The sequence below is a fragment of the Ammospiza caudacuta genome, chromosome 28, assembly GCF_027887145.1.
Source record: "Ammospiza caudacuta isolate bAmmCau1 chromosome 28, bAmmCau1.pri, whole genome shotgun sequence".
In the NCBI taxonomy this organism is placed as follows: Eukaryota; Metazoa; Chordata; class Aves; order Passeriformes; family Passerellidae; genus Ammospiza; species Ammospiza caudacuta.
This window is the reverse complement of record NC_080620.1, coordinates 1631176-1647948: the sequence shown is the minus strand read 5'-3', so window position 1 is coordinate 1647948 and position 16773 is coordinate 1631176. Positions and strand designations below refer to the sequence as shown.

Here is a 16773-nt window from a genome sequence, read left to right as displayed (position 1 = left end):
TCAAGGAAAAACCCCACAATGTCAGAGGAGGTTTAAGCCTGCCTGGTTCCCCACCAGCAGGCCTGGGGACACACTTTGTGCCATGATGCTGCCACCCATCAGAAAGGAGGCATTATTAATTAGAGACTAATTAATTACAGGCTGCAGAGCTGGGTGGAGAGAAGCCTAAGGAGGTTCAACAAGGGCAAGTGCAGGGTCCTGCACCAGGGAGGAACAGCCCCAGGGGCCAGCACGGGCTGGGGGTGACCCATGGAGAGCAGCTCTGCAGAGAAGGTCCTGGTGGATGGCAAACTGTTCTTGAGCCAGCAGAGTGTCCTGGGGACACTGGGACCCTGCCCCTCAGCTTGGGGGGCACATCTGGGGTGCTGTGTCCAGTGCTGGGACAAGGAGGACAAGGAGCTATTAGGGAGGGTCCAGTGGAGGCTCCAAAGACGATTTGGGGTCTAGAGCTTCTCTCTGATGAGGTCCCCTCCAAGCCAAACCATTCTGTGAAACACAAATTCCATTTTCAACATAGACCAAGTGACCAAAACAGCTCAGAGCAGGAAAATCTCCTCACTGCTTTCATCCCACACTGTCCTGGCCATGAATGCCTGTGGAAAACCAGTGAGACCCACCCCATCCCATCCCATCCCATCCCATCCCATCCCATCCCATCCCATCCCACGGATCCCATCCCATCCCACCCCATCCCATCCCATCCCATCCCATCCCATCCCACCCCATCCCATCCCATCCCACCCCATCCCACCCCATGGATGCCAGCCCATCCCATCCCATGGATCCCATCCCACCCCTCCCCTCCATCACTCGGCTTTGCTGAGCCACCAGCAGCAGCAGAGCGAAGCTCAAAGGTTTAATTACAATTGTTGACAGGGAAATTATGGCCACAGATGCAAAATTAGAATATAATTGTGTTAGGGAAATGTTTCATCTTCTCCCTGTCATCCCCAGGAGCGGAAGGCAGAGGGGAGCAGCAGGAGAGGGATGAGGTTGGCAGGAGGCCCCACAGTGGGGGGAGTGACAGGGCTGGGGGTGCTGGGGGGGTGACACCAGTCCCAAGGGCCACTGGGCCCAGAGGAGATGTGGCAGAAGGTGGTGAATGTACAGAGCAGCACTGAGGCAACGCTCAACTTCCTTCAGGAGAGCTGCAGAGGGACTGGGGACAAGGCCTGCAGGGACAGGACACAGGGAATGGCTCCCACTGCCACAGGGCAGGGCTGGGTGGGAGACTGGGAATCAGGAATTGTGGAATCCATCCCTGGAATGGATTACCAGAGCAGCTGGGGCTGTCCCTGGATCCCTGGCAGTGCCCAAGGCCAGGCTGGACAGGGCTTGGAGCAGCCTGGGATGGTGGAAAATGTCCTTCCCCAGTGCATGAGGATGGACCAAGATGAAGTCTAAGGTCCTCTCCACCCAGACTGTTCCATGATTTTATGATTCCATGTGCCTTGGACCAGCACCTCGCTGCCAGCCACACCCCCATCCTTGCTGAACTGGGGCAGGGGCCATCCTCACCCTGCAATGATCCATCCCTGATAACAGGAGATGACTTTGGTCAGTGACCCCATTTAAATGCGGGCAATTCTTTCCACTTTAAAAAAAAGAAAATAAAAGCCAAATGGCCCAAAGCTGCAGGTGACAGCTGGCCCCAGATCTGGCTGCAGAGGGGTCAGGCACAGGGAAACCCAAACCAGCGCTGCTGACAGATGAGCCTGGAGCTGCTTTAGCCAGGGAGAACAGCCCAGCTCCTCCAAGATTCCTGGGTTGGGATCCAGGGTGGATGCAGGCAGAGGAGCTGAACCCCTGCCCACACCTGCAGCAGCCACGTGTTTGTACCTCCAGCACCTCCTGAACCACAAGTAACTGGGCAAAGCTCTGTCCATCCACCCCCACACTGAATCCCAGTCCCTCAAAAACCCACTAGAGAAGAGGTGGGGGAAACAGCTCGCAGGACCCTGGGGAATGATACAAACTCCCTCAATCTAGAGAGGCAGACAGACAGACATTCCACAGTCCCATTGGCACCTTTGATCCCAGGCACCTGCCAGCTGCTCCCAAGTGCCAGCACCGGCTACAACAGCAAAGTGGGCAGGGAAATCGGTGGGGAGGTGAGGAGTTCTGTGGGTGACATGAACAGTGGGACCCAGGGCACGTGGTGAGACAGAGCTGTGTTGTGGGGTCACACGCTGGAGAGAAGGGATGGGAAACCACAGGGGCCTACAAGGGCTGAAGAGGGATTGTGACAAATAATGAAGTTCAACAAGTTCAAGTGCAACATTCTGCACATGGGTCAGGGCAATCCCAAGCAAAAGCACAGACTGGATAAAGAAGAGATCAGGAGCAGCCCTGGGGGAAGGACTTGGGCTGTTGGTGGGTGAGGGGCTCAGGCTGCCCCAGAAACCCCCCCTGTGCTGGGCTGAGCCCCAGCGTGGGCAGCAGGGCAGGGGGGGATTCTGCCCCTCTGCCCCTGGGCTCAGGTCAGACCCCACCTGCAGAGCTGCCCCAGCCCTGGGCAACAGCAGCAGGAGGACGTGGGGCTGCTGCAGCCAGGCCAGAGGAGCCACGGAGATGCTGCCAGGGCTGGAGCCCCTCTGCTCTGAGCCAGCCTGGCACAGCTGGGCCTGCTCACCTGGACAGGAGAAGGCTCCAGGGACACCTCAGAGCCCCTTTTGGGGTCTGAAGGGGCTCCAGGAGAGCTGCAGAGGGACTGGGGACAAGGCCTGCAGGGACAGGACACAGGGAATGGCTCCCACTGCCACAGGGCAGGGCTGGGTGGGAGATTGGGAATCAGGAATTGTTCCCTGGCAGGGTGGGCAGGCCCTGGCACAGGGTGCCCAGAGCAGCTGTGGCTGCCCCTGGATCCCTGGCAGTGCCCAAGGCCAGGCTGGAGGGGGCTTACAGTGACCTGGGACAGTGGGAGGTGTCCCTGCCATGGCAGGGGGTGGAACGAGACGAAATTTGAGGCCTCTCCGCACCCAACGAGGATGTCTCCCACGGACTCTCCACCCCAGCCCCGTTGCTCTTCAGGGCCCGCTCGGTCCAGGCCTCGGCGCTCCCCGGTGCCCCCACAGCAGGGCTGCCCCGGCCCCACCACCCCCGGGGCTGCGCTCTGCCGGGGGCACCGCCATCCCCAGCGGCGCGGAAGGTGCCCCGGGGCCCCCGAGGGGGCGGCGCGGCCGGGCCACGGCCGCCACGCAGGTCCCGCCGGGCCCCTGCGGCCCCTCGGCGGGGGTTCCGGGGGGCGGCGGCTACGAGGCAGCAGCTGCCGGGCGGGGGCTCCGCGACGGGACCCCCGGGACCCCGGCCCTGCGCGCCCTGCCCCGCTGGGGGCCCCGCCGGCGGCGCGGGGGGGAGCCGAGCTGTGGGCGGCCACGGCAACCGGCGGCCTCCCCCGGCCCCGCCCCGCCCCCCGCTCGGTGGGCGGGGACCGCGACAGCCTGCACCCTGGTTGGCCGCAACACCTGCCAATCACAGCAACAGAGCATTTCCATTGGCTGGGGCCCCGCTGCCTTATCAGTCCATCTCGCGGAGCTCCGGTGTCGTCACCGTCGCTGCTCGGCCAGCCGCCCGTCCCCGTCCGCTAGGAAATGTAGTCCCCGCCACGGCGCTGCCCCCGCCGCGCCGCCACCGCCCCGTTCCGCCTGCCCGGGCGCGGCCACGCCAGTGCCGGTTCCGTGAAGCCCGTGCGTCTCGGCATCACCCCCCTGGCTCCCCACTGTTTGTGCGGGCCGCGGAGCGATACGGCGGGGGCGGGGCGTGCGGCCGAGAGTCGTGAGGGCGTGCGGGGGGGAGGCGGCAGAGGCGGGCGCGGGGGGGAGCTGCCGTCGCTGCTGCTGCTGCCGCCGCCGCGCGGGGAACTATGCAGGGAGCGCGGGGCGGGCGGGCGGAACAGCGGCGGGAGGCGGAGCGGCAGCGGCGGCCCCGGCGGCGGCAGCAGCAGCAGCAGCGTTAGGGCCCGGCCCGGCGCGGGGCGGGGCCGCGGGGCGGGCCGGGGCGCACGCGCCGCCCGGTGCGGGGCGATCGCGCCGCTTCGCTACATTGTATCCGCCGGCGGCGGAGAACAATAGGCGCCGCCGCCGCCCCCGGGCCTGGGCGCCGCGGCCGCCCCCGCCCCCGCCGCGACCCCCGACACCCTTCATGCGCTTCCCCTGCCCCGGGCGCGCCGGGCCTGGAACAGGTAAAAAACAAAATAAAATCAAATGTAGGAATAATAAAATAATAACCACGCCAAGCCGGCCGCGCCGCCCCGGGGCTGCGCGGAGCGGGGGTCCCGGCGCAGCGGTCGCGGGGTGCCGGAGCTGTGGGTGCCGGTGCGGCGGGGCTCGGAGCGCTCGGGGTGCGGGCGCGGAGCGGGACGGGACGGGCTCGGCGCTATTGTCCCCTCGGCAAAGTTTGCCGGGGCCGGGGGAAGGGGGGCGGCAGCGGCGGGGCGGGCTCGGGGGGCGTGCGGGCCGCGGGGAGGGGGTGCGCGGTCCCCGCCGGGGAGGGGGGCCCGGAGCTCCGTCCTGCCGCGAACTTCAGCCGAGCACAGCCCGCCGCGGCCGCCCGGGGGTCCCGGAGCCCCTTCCCGGCTCGGGAGCCGCGGGACCCAGCGCGGGGGCGGCAGCTTCGGCTTTCCCCCCCGGCAGGGAGGGGAGGCTCGTGGGGGCCGCTTCGCCCTCCTGCGCTGCCCGGTCTGGGCGGGGGCTGCCGGCCGGGACCCCCTCCCTACGGCACGGGGGGCAGCAACAACTTCAGCCCCGGCCCGCGGCCGTCCCGGGGCAGCCGAGCCTTTGTCCGGGCCGGGGAGGGACCCCGGGGGCGCGGACACATCTGCGAGGGGGTCCTGGCCCGGCGCCCCGGCCCCGCGGGCTGCGGTGCGGTCAGAAAGTGTGCGTGGAATAAATAAAAATAACCTTCCCAGCCTGGCTTTGGGGCGGCCGAGGGTTTTGTTCACGTTGTCCCCCGGTGCTTTGGGGGTGCAGGGTTTGGGGGGCTGGGATGAGATGTATCCTGCTCCTTCCACGGCTTCTCTCGTATCCCCCAGCCCCACTTGAGGCACCGGGACAGAAGGTTGGGAAAGTGGCTTTAAAAACACTGACCAGATGCACTGATGACACTTTGAAAATGGCTTTTCAAAGAAAATGAAAATAAGAAAAAAAAAAAAAAAAAAAAAGAAAATTCCCGGGCTGTTTTTTATAGCGGTGAAGGCTTTTAACACGCTGGGCTGATTTCAGCCTTTTTTTATGAAACTTCATTGAAATGTAGTGGCTAAGCCTACAAACACTTTGGATCATGTGGAGTTTTCTTTTTTTTCTTCTTTTTTTTTTAACCTTACGATTAATGAGTTAAATTTATTGGCCAGCTGCCCTTTGTAACCATGAATGAGTTCCTAAAAAAAAGGCCAAAAAAAAAAAAAGGAATCTTTTATCTCATCCCAGGCCTCTCTTCCTCCCTCCCAAAGAAATATTTTTCTATCATAGCAAGCTGGCCAAAAAGATCAATCTCCCTTTTGAAAAAAAATAATCTGTAAAATTAGGAAGAATAATATTTACCTATCTTGCAAGGTTGCCTGGAGGGCTTTATTTTTGCAAAAAACACTCCGAAAACAAAATTTTTTTGTTTCCAGCCCCTTTTGGGAGTGGAGAGGTTCAGTTCTCACTGAGCACGGCCTGGCTGGGCATCCCCAAACACAGCCCCTGAAAAAGCAGCTGCAGGTGCTCGGCGACCCGAAGGAAAGAGCTGTAACATCAGACTTTTTTTTTTTTTTTCTTTTTTTTTTTTTTTTTTAAACAAAACTCGGCAAGGACAAGAGAGCCTCCTGCGGGGAGCAAGTGTGGGGGAAGGCGAGGGGGCGAGCTGAGCCAGACAAGCGCCTGAGTGATAACTTGCCTGAACCCTTTGATAAATGAGTTCACTCTTTTTTTTTCCCCCCCTTTTTTTATTTTTTTTTTCTCCTTTTCCCCCCCTTCATTCGCCACACGCCAGGAACAGAATTGGCCTGAACTAGTGGAACTGGCAGCAAAAAACTAACATACAAGTGTGTCTGGTCAATAGCAGGCTTGTTCCTGCCGCTGGGTGCTGTGTGAGGACTCCGACTGTGCTCTGGCCCCGCAGTTGGACGCTGCCGACACGCTCAGGGCTTTTCTTTTCTTGCCCCTCCGCTCTGTCTTTTTAAAATATTCATCAATGGGGTGGGTAGTTTGCTGTAGTCATTAAAATATCTCTCTCCCCTCCCCCTCGCTTTCTGCAGGACTGCCACTGTTGAGTCTGTGGGAATATGAATCAGCAGCAGCAGAGAATGGCTGCAGTTGGGACAGACAAAGAGCTCAGTGACCTGCTGGACTTCAGTATGGTGAGCGAGCGCGGCCGGGGGGCTGCGCAGCCCCGGGGCTGGGAGCTGCACAGGGGAGGAAATGTGAGCCTGTAAATTGGACATGATGGCTTTCAGATGTGCCGTGTTTGTGTGCGTGCACATGTGCTGCAACTTGTTTATTTTCAAGTTAAAGCAAAGCCTCTGCCCCTCCTCTCCCCCTCTTCCCCTCAAACGTGTGTTGTTCCCTCGCAGGGAAGGCAGAGAGGTTTCTTCTCTGGATGGGAAATTTTGGGGGAATTAACAGAGTTGTGTGTTCTCTGTTTAAATGCTCACTGGGTGACTGTTTCTGCAGCCGTGCAGAGATGTAACTTCAGTAGCTGATTAATCAAGCTTTTTTCCTCTCCCTAGATCCAGACTATTAAACTTTTGCTCCCACAGGTTATTTTGTCACAGTTTGAAATGTGTCCAAGCTCTCCAGCGCGTTATTTTTGCAGGAGTTGGACACTTGTGCTCCCCATGCTCTGCTCTTCTGTATCCTGGAAACCTTGAGTTGCATTTAGGAGCTGTTTATTTTCTAAGAAGCAGGACCTAAGAGTTCCCCCTGAAGGGTGTGCACAGCTCGGGGGGAGGAGAAGTCCCTTTAGTCACAGCAGAGCGGGGCTAGTCCCTGGCACATCCCGCTGTGGCACTGCCAGCACTGCTGCCTCTGCTTGGCAGGTGTCTGGTGGAGGGCAGAGCTGCTGTTCAAAGGCACATAACTGTCTGTTGGGTTCCTCTGTTGTGTGCTGCACCCTCATGGCACTCCAAGCCTGTGTCTTGCTGTGGAGATAAGCAAACGTGCTGCAGAGATAGAAACAACAGCTCCAGGAGGGGGAATGGCCGTGAGAGTCACCCCAGCCTGGGTCACCCAGCCCACAGCCCTGCTGGGCTCGTGTTCCTGCCCTGTGGGGAGAAGGGACAAACAGGGGTGGCAGAGCTGGGGTCACCTGTGGCACCTGGGGGTGTGCTGAGCCTCATCTGCTGTTCTGCATCCGCACACTGAGGTTCAGCCCTGGGAAATAAAGCTTTTTCTACAGCTGGGGGTTGTACCTGTCCTCACAGGGCTCTGGGGGGTGTCTCTCAGCCCCCCAGAACAAATCTCCTGCAGGAGAGGCCCAGTGCTTCCAGTTTCATACTTCTGCTGGGAGGCTGCTTCTGTTAAATTGCTGGTCATGGGCTTTTCTGGCAGAATGTTTTACCGTGGGTACAGGGACTGCAGTGATGGCATCCCTGTCAAACCAGGAATCTGTTCAGAGTTTTCTGGGGTTATTTGTCCTCTCAGAGATCCTGCAGGTTGGCAGGAGCCCTGGGGCTTTCCACCAACTGCACTTTGGGTCAGTAACCCACAATCTGCTCCCTGATGGGGGCTGCAGCAGCTCCTGCTTCGCTTTTTCTCCTCCTTGGAAAAAAAAATCAAAAAATCCCATTCACCATTTAGAGCTTTAAAAACCCCCAAGACCTTATTTTCCAATTTAACCAACCATCCTCATTTGCATGCCTAGAGCTGTATTCCCAGGAGGAGTCTTGACCTGGTCCCTCTGTCCACAAATATTTCTGTCCTTGGAGGTGAATCCACGCCAAAAAGGTTAAATTTGGGGTTGGATTCAACGCTCTTCCACTGGTGTAATTCTGAGAAAGACCAGAACTCACCCTGTGCTCTCCAAGGCTGGTGTGGGGGTGCTGCTCACAGCACCAGGGCCTGTGGATGTCATTTGCCAGCAGATGATTTGGAGATGTTCCCTGCAGGATCCCTTGGCCGATGGGCTCTGGCGCAGCCTGGCCTGCAGCCAGCTCTGTTTCACAAACCCTCATCTCCACACACCCTGCTCCTCTCTTTGCATAAAGGGAATATTAACAGCTCTCCTCGAGGATGAGGAGCTGAAATGGAAAAGCTTCCTAGACAGTAGATGGGTCTGTTGAAGAGGTGCTCCATGGTGTGCTCTCTCTGTGTCCTTGGGATACAGGATTTTTGACCACAAAGCTCGCTCTTTCAAGTGTATTTATATTTTTCTTTGAATAAACAGGAGTGGAGCATTGGTTCGGTAATCCTCTCCAGGAGAGTAGAGGGGAGGGAAAAGTAGAGATACTCAGAGCAGCTGGAAGCATTTGCTTCAGATCAGTATTTTGATTCCTTTTTTCTAGGAAAAATGTGTTCAGCCCCAGCAGTCTGTGGTCCAGCCCTGCAATGTGTTTTACTGTGCAGGGAGGGAATTTTAAGGCCCTAAGGGGGTGGCATGGCCTGCCATGAGTTCCTGGGGTCAGTAAATGACAGGGTTGTGTGAGATGCTGCAAACTGGGATTGCAGTCCGGAAAGAAGAGACTTATCCCCTCTTTAATAAATAAATCTATTGGGTAGATATTGAACACTCACCAAAGCTTTGTGGCACTGTAATTTGCCAAAAGGGCGAAATTCAAAGGAATCGGTAAGTGAGCAGGAGTCAAAGGAAAGGCCCAGTGATGGTTTGGGGTGTGCATGGCAGCACACTTGCCTCTACCCCCAGATAAATTGCCTTTTCTAATTACCCCAAAGTGCAGGTAATTTGTAAGCTTGCCTTCACCACTGCTCCCTGGCAGCAGGCCCAGATGGGCTGCCAAATCTGGAGAGGAGCTTTCGAGAAAACATCCTGCCTATAGACCTGAGTGGGCAGCTCAGCCTATGGCTTAGGCTGGGCTTTGGTGGCTGCCAGGCTTTGCCAGGCTGTGTATGGGGGAGCTGCCCTCGGCCTCTGCTGTTGGGAGATGCTCAATCACAAGGACTTGGATATGAGGGCAAGGTTCTTCCCCCTGAGGATGCTGGGCACTGCCCAGGCTCCCCAGGGAATGGTGCCAAGGCTGCCAGGAGTGTTTGGACACAGAATTCCAGAATCACTGGGTTGGAAGAGACCTCCAAGATCATCGAGTCCAGCCCAGCCCCAACACCTCAACTGAACCCTGGCACCCAGTGCCACATCCAGGCTCTCAGGGGTGCTCAGGGTGGGATTGTTGAGGTGGCTGTGCAGGGACAGGGGCTGGGCTGGATGATCTTTTATCCCTTCCAACTCAGGGTATTCCAGCATTCTAGGACTTCTTGTGGTTATCCCAGGCAGTGTCTCAGCTGTGCCAGCACTGGTGTGCAGTGGGAAGGTGCCACACAGGTGTCCTGGCTGGGCTCTGGAGGACAGGGTCACCCCAGGCAGGGGACAGGGGGGCAGAGCAGCCCTGGGGGTGTTGGTGGCACCGAGTGCCAGCCGAGCTGGGAGCGGGCGCATGCCAGTGCCAGCCGGGGGCTCTGGCAGGAGTGAGGTGCTGCTAACAGCCATGATTATTAGCAGAGTATTAACCATATGCTGCGGGGAGCTGCCTGGCACAGGGGGTTTCTGGCTCTCTGCAGGGTGGGCAGGGGCTTGAGCAGTCACACAGGACCTGCTGCTCTCGCTGCACCACGGCTCCAGCCCCGCATCCGGGGGTGGGAGCCGAAGTGTTGGCAGCAGGCAGGGCTGGAGCAGCTCCTGCTGCTCTGCTGGAGGAAGCTGAGGCCGTGCCCTGCTCCAGCCAAGGCCCAGTGCCTGCATTTCCATGGTAAAACTCAGAGTTCTGTTCAGAGTGAAGCAGCTGTGGAGTTTAAAGTTTGACTTCACACACACAGTGGGCATTTGGGACTGGAGACAGGAAGGTCTGTCTTAAGTGAACAGGTATAACATGTCCGTGTATTTTGAGTCAAATTCCCTCTTCTCCCCAAATTAACAGCTGGATGCTTTCCATGCTGCGAAATAGATTTTGGGTTTGGAGTTCAGGCCTGAGGTTGGTTCAGCCTGGAGTTCATCAGGTGGGAGAGGAGAGAGAATGAGCACTGATTTAATTTGAAAAGAATTGCACTTCTAGATGTGCACAATAAATGACATGCTGCTTGATGTTCCTCGTTTCTGGCAAATTCCCTTTCTTTCTTGGGAGTTTGCTGTATGAACTGTGGGGGTCTCTTGGCTATAACCTCCTCAGAGGAGGGTGCAGGCATTTGGATCTTCTCATGCTCTGGATTTGCCTCTTTTACCCAGGGAGAAACAGGGGAGAATAAATTCTTTGGAAGGGGTGGAAATTGAGCTAGGAGGGAACGAAGAAGTTGTTGTCAGCTCTCAGGGAGGCTGGAGATAGGGCTTGAAAAACCAAATACAGCAACTTAAGATAGGGGATTTTACATAACCGTTCAAATCTACATTATTCAAATCTAACAAAGGCCAACTAATGACCCAATTACAACTCTTGAGAGCTCTTGGGTCCCTCAATGCCTGGGTCCCCTGGTAGGTGCCAGCTCCGGTTCATCTCCTCCCTCCCCCCAGTTTATTTTTAAAGCAGCATTTAAAAGCAGAAAGGAAATTTGCAGTGGGTGGATGAACTTTGCCTCTGAGCAGCACACACCAGCGAAGGCACTTCATGTATGACTTGTGCCGGGCTCCTCGGGGCAGCTTCAGCCCACACCACAGTGGAAAAAGAGGCTGGGAGCAAGAAAAAAGCCCAAAACGCCTCCTGTGGTTGGCAAGTGATAGATGTGGAGGGGTAACCTGGGGTTCTCCGCTCCCATCACCCTTCTTTGACAGCGTGAGGTTGTGCCAGGCCTTGGCATGGAGCTCAGGGCAAGGTTCTGCCCCCCGAGGCTGCTGGGCACTGCCCAGGCTGCCCAGGGAATGGTGCCAAGGCTGCCAGAGCTGCAGGAGCTCCCAGGGCTGCGCAGGGTGGGGGTGTTGGGGTGGCTCTGCAGGGACAGGATTTGATCCCTGTGGGATCCAGCTCAGGATATTCCAGGATTCTGTCCTTTAGCATCTCTCCTTGCCCTGCAGGAGGGGGTCCATGACTCCTGAATCCCCTGGGGAGGCAGAGCAGGAAGGTGTTGCATCAGCCTCAAAATCTCTCTCCAAGCAGCTGGAGGAGAGGAGGGGTTCCTGTGTGGGGGTGTATTCGGGGTGCTGGCCTTTGCTGTCCTGGGGGACACTCCTGTTCTGCACAAGCAGAAGGTCCCGGGTGCACAATGGAACGAGGCTGTTCCTTTTCTCCCTTCATGTTTGCTGCTCAAACCTTGAGTTTTTCAGCCTCAGGAAGTGCTGAGCAGAAATGCTCATGAAAAGAGCCAGCAGTGCTGTTTTTTGGGGGGGTTGTTTGTTTGTTTTGGGGTTTGTTTTGTTTTGTTGGTTTTTTCTTGTGTGAGTGTGCTTTTTTCTAGTCGGTTCATGGTGCATCCCTTCCCCCCTGCTCACACATGCAGCCCTGCCCCTTGCCACTTGGCAAAAAGGGAATTTGATCTCAATCTTCCCCACCTTGAGAAGAGGGAGTGAGAGCACAGGCAGGGTGGGATCAGGCACCTCAGTTCAATTTTCAGCACCATTGGAGATGTTTGCAGAGCCCCCCTCGTGCCCTGCAAGGGGGAGGGGATGCAGGGAAGCCCTGCAGCAGTGCAGAGGAAGGTGAGCTGCAATCTTTGGGGTTTGTTTTTATTTTCTAGCCCAACTTCCTGAGGAAACAAAGCTCATCCGACGGTGGGGCTGCTGGGCCACCCCAAACACCTTGGGAGCCCCTGGGGTGAGCAGCAGCCTGGGGGCACATCTGAGGGGGCCAGGGGGCCCTGTGCAGGCAGGTGAGGGCAGGTGTGTGCAGGCAGCTGGGATGAGCACTAAACACTGTTTACACCTTCATTTAAATCCGTGGATAAAACATCTACACCCTGCACATGCATATATATGATCCCAAATTTGTGCTCTTTATGAATGGCAGTTGGTTCCTTAACTGCTCTCTTTGCATCTTTACCACATTTAACTGTTTTTTGTTGGTTTTTTTTCTCCTCCCCAGCATTTGTGAAAACAAAGCTGGGCAGACAGTTCTGTACAAAGGAATGTTTCTGACCACAGCCAGACATCAGCTATGTCAGGGCATGAAACGCTGCCTTTCTGTAGGCTCTTGTGCCATTACATTGTTTAATCTTCAAAGCATTAAACTTTTGAGTTATTCAGACATTACAAAGCTAAAAATAATAAAAATTCAAATGACTTGGTGGTGAAAGTATCTTGAGTAGAAAAAGGATATTAAAATGTTAATTCACTAAGCTTTTTCCCACCAGTTGTTTTATTGGCTGGAGCTCCATTTGTGTGCAGGAGAATTAGTTTTCTTTTCTGCTGCACGCAGGTGCATGTAAATTATTAAATAGCAGCCTCTGAAACTCTCCCAACTTTTATTAAAAATATTTATACAGGTTAGGTGACGAGGTGTGTTTTTGAGGAAGCTCCTGGCAGGAGAGGCCCAGTTGTGATAATGAAGCTGCCGTGATAGAGCAAACAAGTCTCCAGAGCGACCAATTCTGTGAAATATATTAATTTTTTAAATCATGACTAACTGTATTTGCCCTTGGAGCAGCTTCCTCTCCCCAGGCCTGGGGCTGTGTCAGGTCCTGGTGCTCCCAAAGCAGCGGGGTGGGAGCTGCTCCATGAGCTGGGGGCTCATCCCTGAGCCAGACCCACAGGCAGCCCTTGTCCTGCCCAGGCACTGCACGTGGCTGGAGGTGTGGGATGGCACCAGGACTCCTGTGGGAGCTGGGACAGTGAGGGATAAAACAGCTTTGCTGTCATTATCCTGCTGGCTTTTTATCAATGGAGTTGGCCTTTCCCCAGGGCTCACCTCTAGCCAGGGTGAGCAGCTTTGGGATGGAATGTTGGTTTGGACCATGGCAGGGATGGTCCCTGGCTGGTTTGCAGCTGCCCCTGCAGGAGCAGGGGTTGTACACGTGGGGATGTGTGAGAGCAGGGCTGTGCCTCCCTCCTGCCCCTCCTGAGCCAAGGAAAGGTTTTTGCATCAATAATGGGCTGCCTTCCCCTCCCCTCCCCCAGTGTGACCCCTTTGCAGAGCACAGTAAAACCAACATACTGAAATGTCTTTTCTCTTCCCTTCTCTCTCATCTCCTTGTTTTTCTAGATGTTTCCCTTGCCAGTGGCTAATGGAAAAAACAGACCCACGACCCTTGCGAGCACTCAGTTTGGAGGATCAGGTACTGTCATCTTGTTTTTCCCCTTATGCCATAATGTTTCTTGCAATAAATTTGTGTTTGGTTCCAGAGACACCGTAGGGGAGAGGGTTCTGTATTTTGGTGATGTATTTCTCGGGTGGTGCTCTGGATGGTTTCCTTGTTGCTCCATGTGTCTCTGGGTGGGCAAAACTGCTCTTGCTGAGCTGTCTCCCATTAAGATGTTGCTGTCTGAGCTGGAGGTTGTTGTCCCACTGCTCCAGGAGCCTGGAGCAGACAGGGCTGCTCTCTAAGCTGCTTAGATGTGTCTGCACTGCCCTGGAAGACTTTTGCTGTTCCCTTCTGAAGATGGGTGGTGGTGCCTCATTGCTGGTGCATTTTGAGGGTCTGCTCCATGCAGCCCCTCCAGCAGCTCGCTGCTGCGGGGTGGGATCTCAGCATTCCCAAAGGGATCTTGCAAAGCCTTCCAGGGTGCCAAGAGGGGAGCAGGGATGCCAACATCCAAGGGCTTTGGGGAGGAGTGGGCTGGAGAAGTGGCTGCAATTGGAGGCTGAAAATTGTGCTGGTTGGTTTGAGGCTGAGACAGTGCCGGGCCAGGGTTTTAATGCCCAGGGAAGCAGCTCTGTGCAGGGCTCACACAGCCCCTGGCACGAGGGAAGTTCAGCTCATCTGCCCTCCTTGCTGAACACTTCCCTGTACAGGTTGTTCGCTGTACTCGACCTCCCCTGGCTGTGCTGTGACACTGGGAGCATCCCAGACTGGGCTGGGATTTTTGGAGAGCAGCTTTGATGCCCCAGTGGGGCACTGGGGACCTGCAGCAGCAAGGTGGAGCCCTGCCCTGCCCTGCCCTGCCCTGCCCTGCTCCTGCCCTCCTAGAGCAGGCAAATGTGATGCTCTCCAACTGAGCTGTTTAACTGTGTGTCAAGATGGTTTTGAGCAAACACTTTGGCAGGGAGGGAAGCTGTTGAGTGGGTGCTGGAGGAAATTGGAGGGGAGAAAACTCTCGGGTTAGCCCAGATGGAAGCTGATCTCTTCAGCGAGTGTTCCTTGTGTGCCTTCTGCTGTTAAAATAATCCACAAAAGACGTGCTGCACACTGGGGGGAGCCGAGCAGTGCAGGAGCTCCCATTAACCCGTTTCCTGCTCAGAGCCTGCCTTGGCTGCCTGCTCTGTGGTGCTGGCCAGGAGCAGAGCCTGGAGCGGGGCCCTGCAGCACAGCCAGACCCCCTCCAGCCCAAACGACACCAAATCTGTGATTCTCCCCCCACCCCTTCTTTTCTTTCGGGTGAGTGAAAGGTAATGTTGACACCACCCTTCCTCTGGGCTGCTGCTCTATGGGCCTGACTGGGAGCAGTTCATGAAAACAGAGCACTGATGTTATACAACTGCACTGAGGGACGTTGCACAATCCCTGCTGTCCCAGCCTCGGACACAACAGAGGCTCCCTCATCCTGCTGTGGGCATCCTGCCTTGGGAATGCAGCTCTGGGCTGGGTGTAGGGCAAGAGCTCTGCTCCAGCAGCACATTTATCCCTTGGTCAGCCATCCTTGGTCTCACCTGGAGTTCAGGGGACAAATCTCATCTAAGTGTCAGCTTTGGGGCTTCTTCCTGCTCCTGCATCTTTGGCTTTTTGCTGGTGGGTGAATAGCTGCAGTATGACATCAGTGAGCTGTGCCATGCAGAGGGCTGTGCCCTGCCTGTTAGAATGATCCAAGGTGTCTAAACAAGGCCCTAGAAAATGGGAAGAGGTTGTTCTCAGAGGCTGTTGGTTTGTTGGTTTAGCTTTATTCAGAGATGCAATCAGGTACTGGTTAGAATTGCAGAATTGTGGAAGGCTTTGGGTTGGAAGGGACCTTAATGCTCATCTTTTTCCACCTCCTGCCATGGGCAGGGACACCTTCCACTAGACCAGGCTGCTCCAAGCCACTTGCAACCTGGCTTTGGTCATCCCCCAAGGTACTTCATCCCCCAAGACACAGGCAGTCATCCAGCTCAAAATTTGATTTGGAATCATCATTAACCATGATGTGGTCAGAGGGTGGAGAGCAGACGGTCCTTGGATTTGGGGATCTGGAGTTGCAGGGGGAGCAGAGCACCCCACAGCCACACCACAGCCTGGACCTGGAGGTGATCACCCTAGACCTTGCCATGCAGAAAGGCCTGGGCTTCTTCTTTAATGTGTCACATGTGTTCCAAGCACTTCTCAGTTAGGGCCTGGACCAGCAGTGAAGGCAGTGCAGCATTTCCCCTCTGCCTGCAAAGAAGAAGCAAACACTGATTTGTCTGAGTCTTAGCTTGATGCTGTGCACCACAGCACCAGGATCTCTTTATTTGGGCTTGTTGTGGTAACTTCAAGATAACAAACTGATGTTGTCTCGTGTGCCAAGAAATAATGGTGTTTTATCCTTCCCCCAGGATGGGAGCCAGTCCCTGGGTTGGTGTAATTGGGTTGGACATGGGAATTCATGATCTCCCTCTTCCCATCTCAATGTGGAGATGCTGGGGCAGTGTGCAGCTTTTATTCTTTTTCCCCTCCAAAAGAGCTGTTATCTCCAGGCTCTTTCCTCCCCAGGGAAGTGAGGAGGAAGGAGGGAAGGGAGCAAAGCACTGACTGATCGGTCCTGGCCAAAATGAGATTTTTGCTTCCAAAGCCCAGCTGGTAAATAAAGGAACAGAAGCATTTGAAACAGGCAGTCCCAGTGATAAAATCATCCCAAATCCAAATCCTTTTCTAATTCAACATTTCTTTACCAGAAGTGTTGTTAACCATTGGCTGCCCAGAGCAGGGATGGAATCACCATCCCTGGAAGTGCTCAGAGCAGGTGTTTGTGTGGCACTCGAGGACATGGTGCTGGGCTGACAGTTGCACTTGAACATCCTAAAGATCTTTTCCAACCTTAATTCCATGTTTAATTTCCAACCTTCCAATTCCATGTTTCTAACTGCCCTGGCCAAGCTGCGAGTGGCCCCTTTACCAAGGGAACCCTTTTATCTTCCCGAGGCCAAAAAAAATTCAAAGAGTTCATGCAAACCCTCCAGCTTTGAGATCCCTTTGCTTTCCTATTTGCCTCCTGCTTTTATTTTAAGCCCTGCCACTGTTTCCCTCCTTTCTGTCCTCAAATGCTCCGGGGAGGAACTGGTTTCGCTCCCCCGCCGCATGGACAATTCAGCACCTCCGCTTTGCCTTTTCTTGGCAAGGAGAGACCCAACAATTGCCACAAGGATGGAGCTGACGTCACCCAGCCCGTGGCTGCAGCATTTATAGCACATATAGGTCACTGCGGGAAGTTGGTCTTCCTGGGGCTGGCAGTGTAACCAGTGTTTGCCAGCATGGGCTGTTTTCTGCTGGGTGTTTATTTCAGCCCGTGCCTCAAAGGGGTTCACCTTCCCCTCCCCAGAGTGTGTTTGTTATTGCAGTAGCAAAACATCTCAAAGCGTGTCCCCCGTCGTATCATAGT

General features: G+C 55.6%; 1 protein-coding gene across 4 annotated transcripts in view; it reads left to right on the top strand.

Annotated features, from left to right (window-relative positions):
- The first annotated feature begins 4017 nt into the window (after positions 1–4017).
- The window catches only part of TCF3 (transcription factor 3), an 81924-nt gene continuing 69168 nt past the window's right edge, over positions 4018–16773 (top strand). For all 4 annotated transcript variants that reach the window (XM_058821277.1, XM_058821276.1, XM_058821274.1 and 1 more), the window contains exons 1-3: positions 4018–4180; positions 6236–6337; positions 13268–13340. In XM_058821277.1, the coding sequence (XP_058677260.1) occupies positions 6263–6337; positions 13268–13340 (148 nt within the window). In that variant the 5' untranslated portion in view covers positions 4018–4180; positions 6236–6262. The remainder of the gene's footprint in view (positions 4181–6235; positions 6338–13267; positions 13341–16773) is intronic.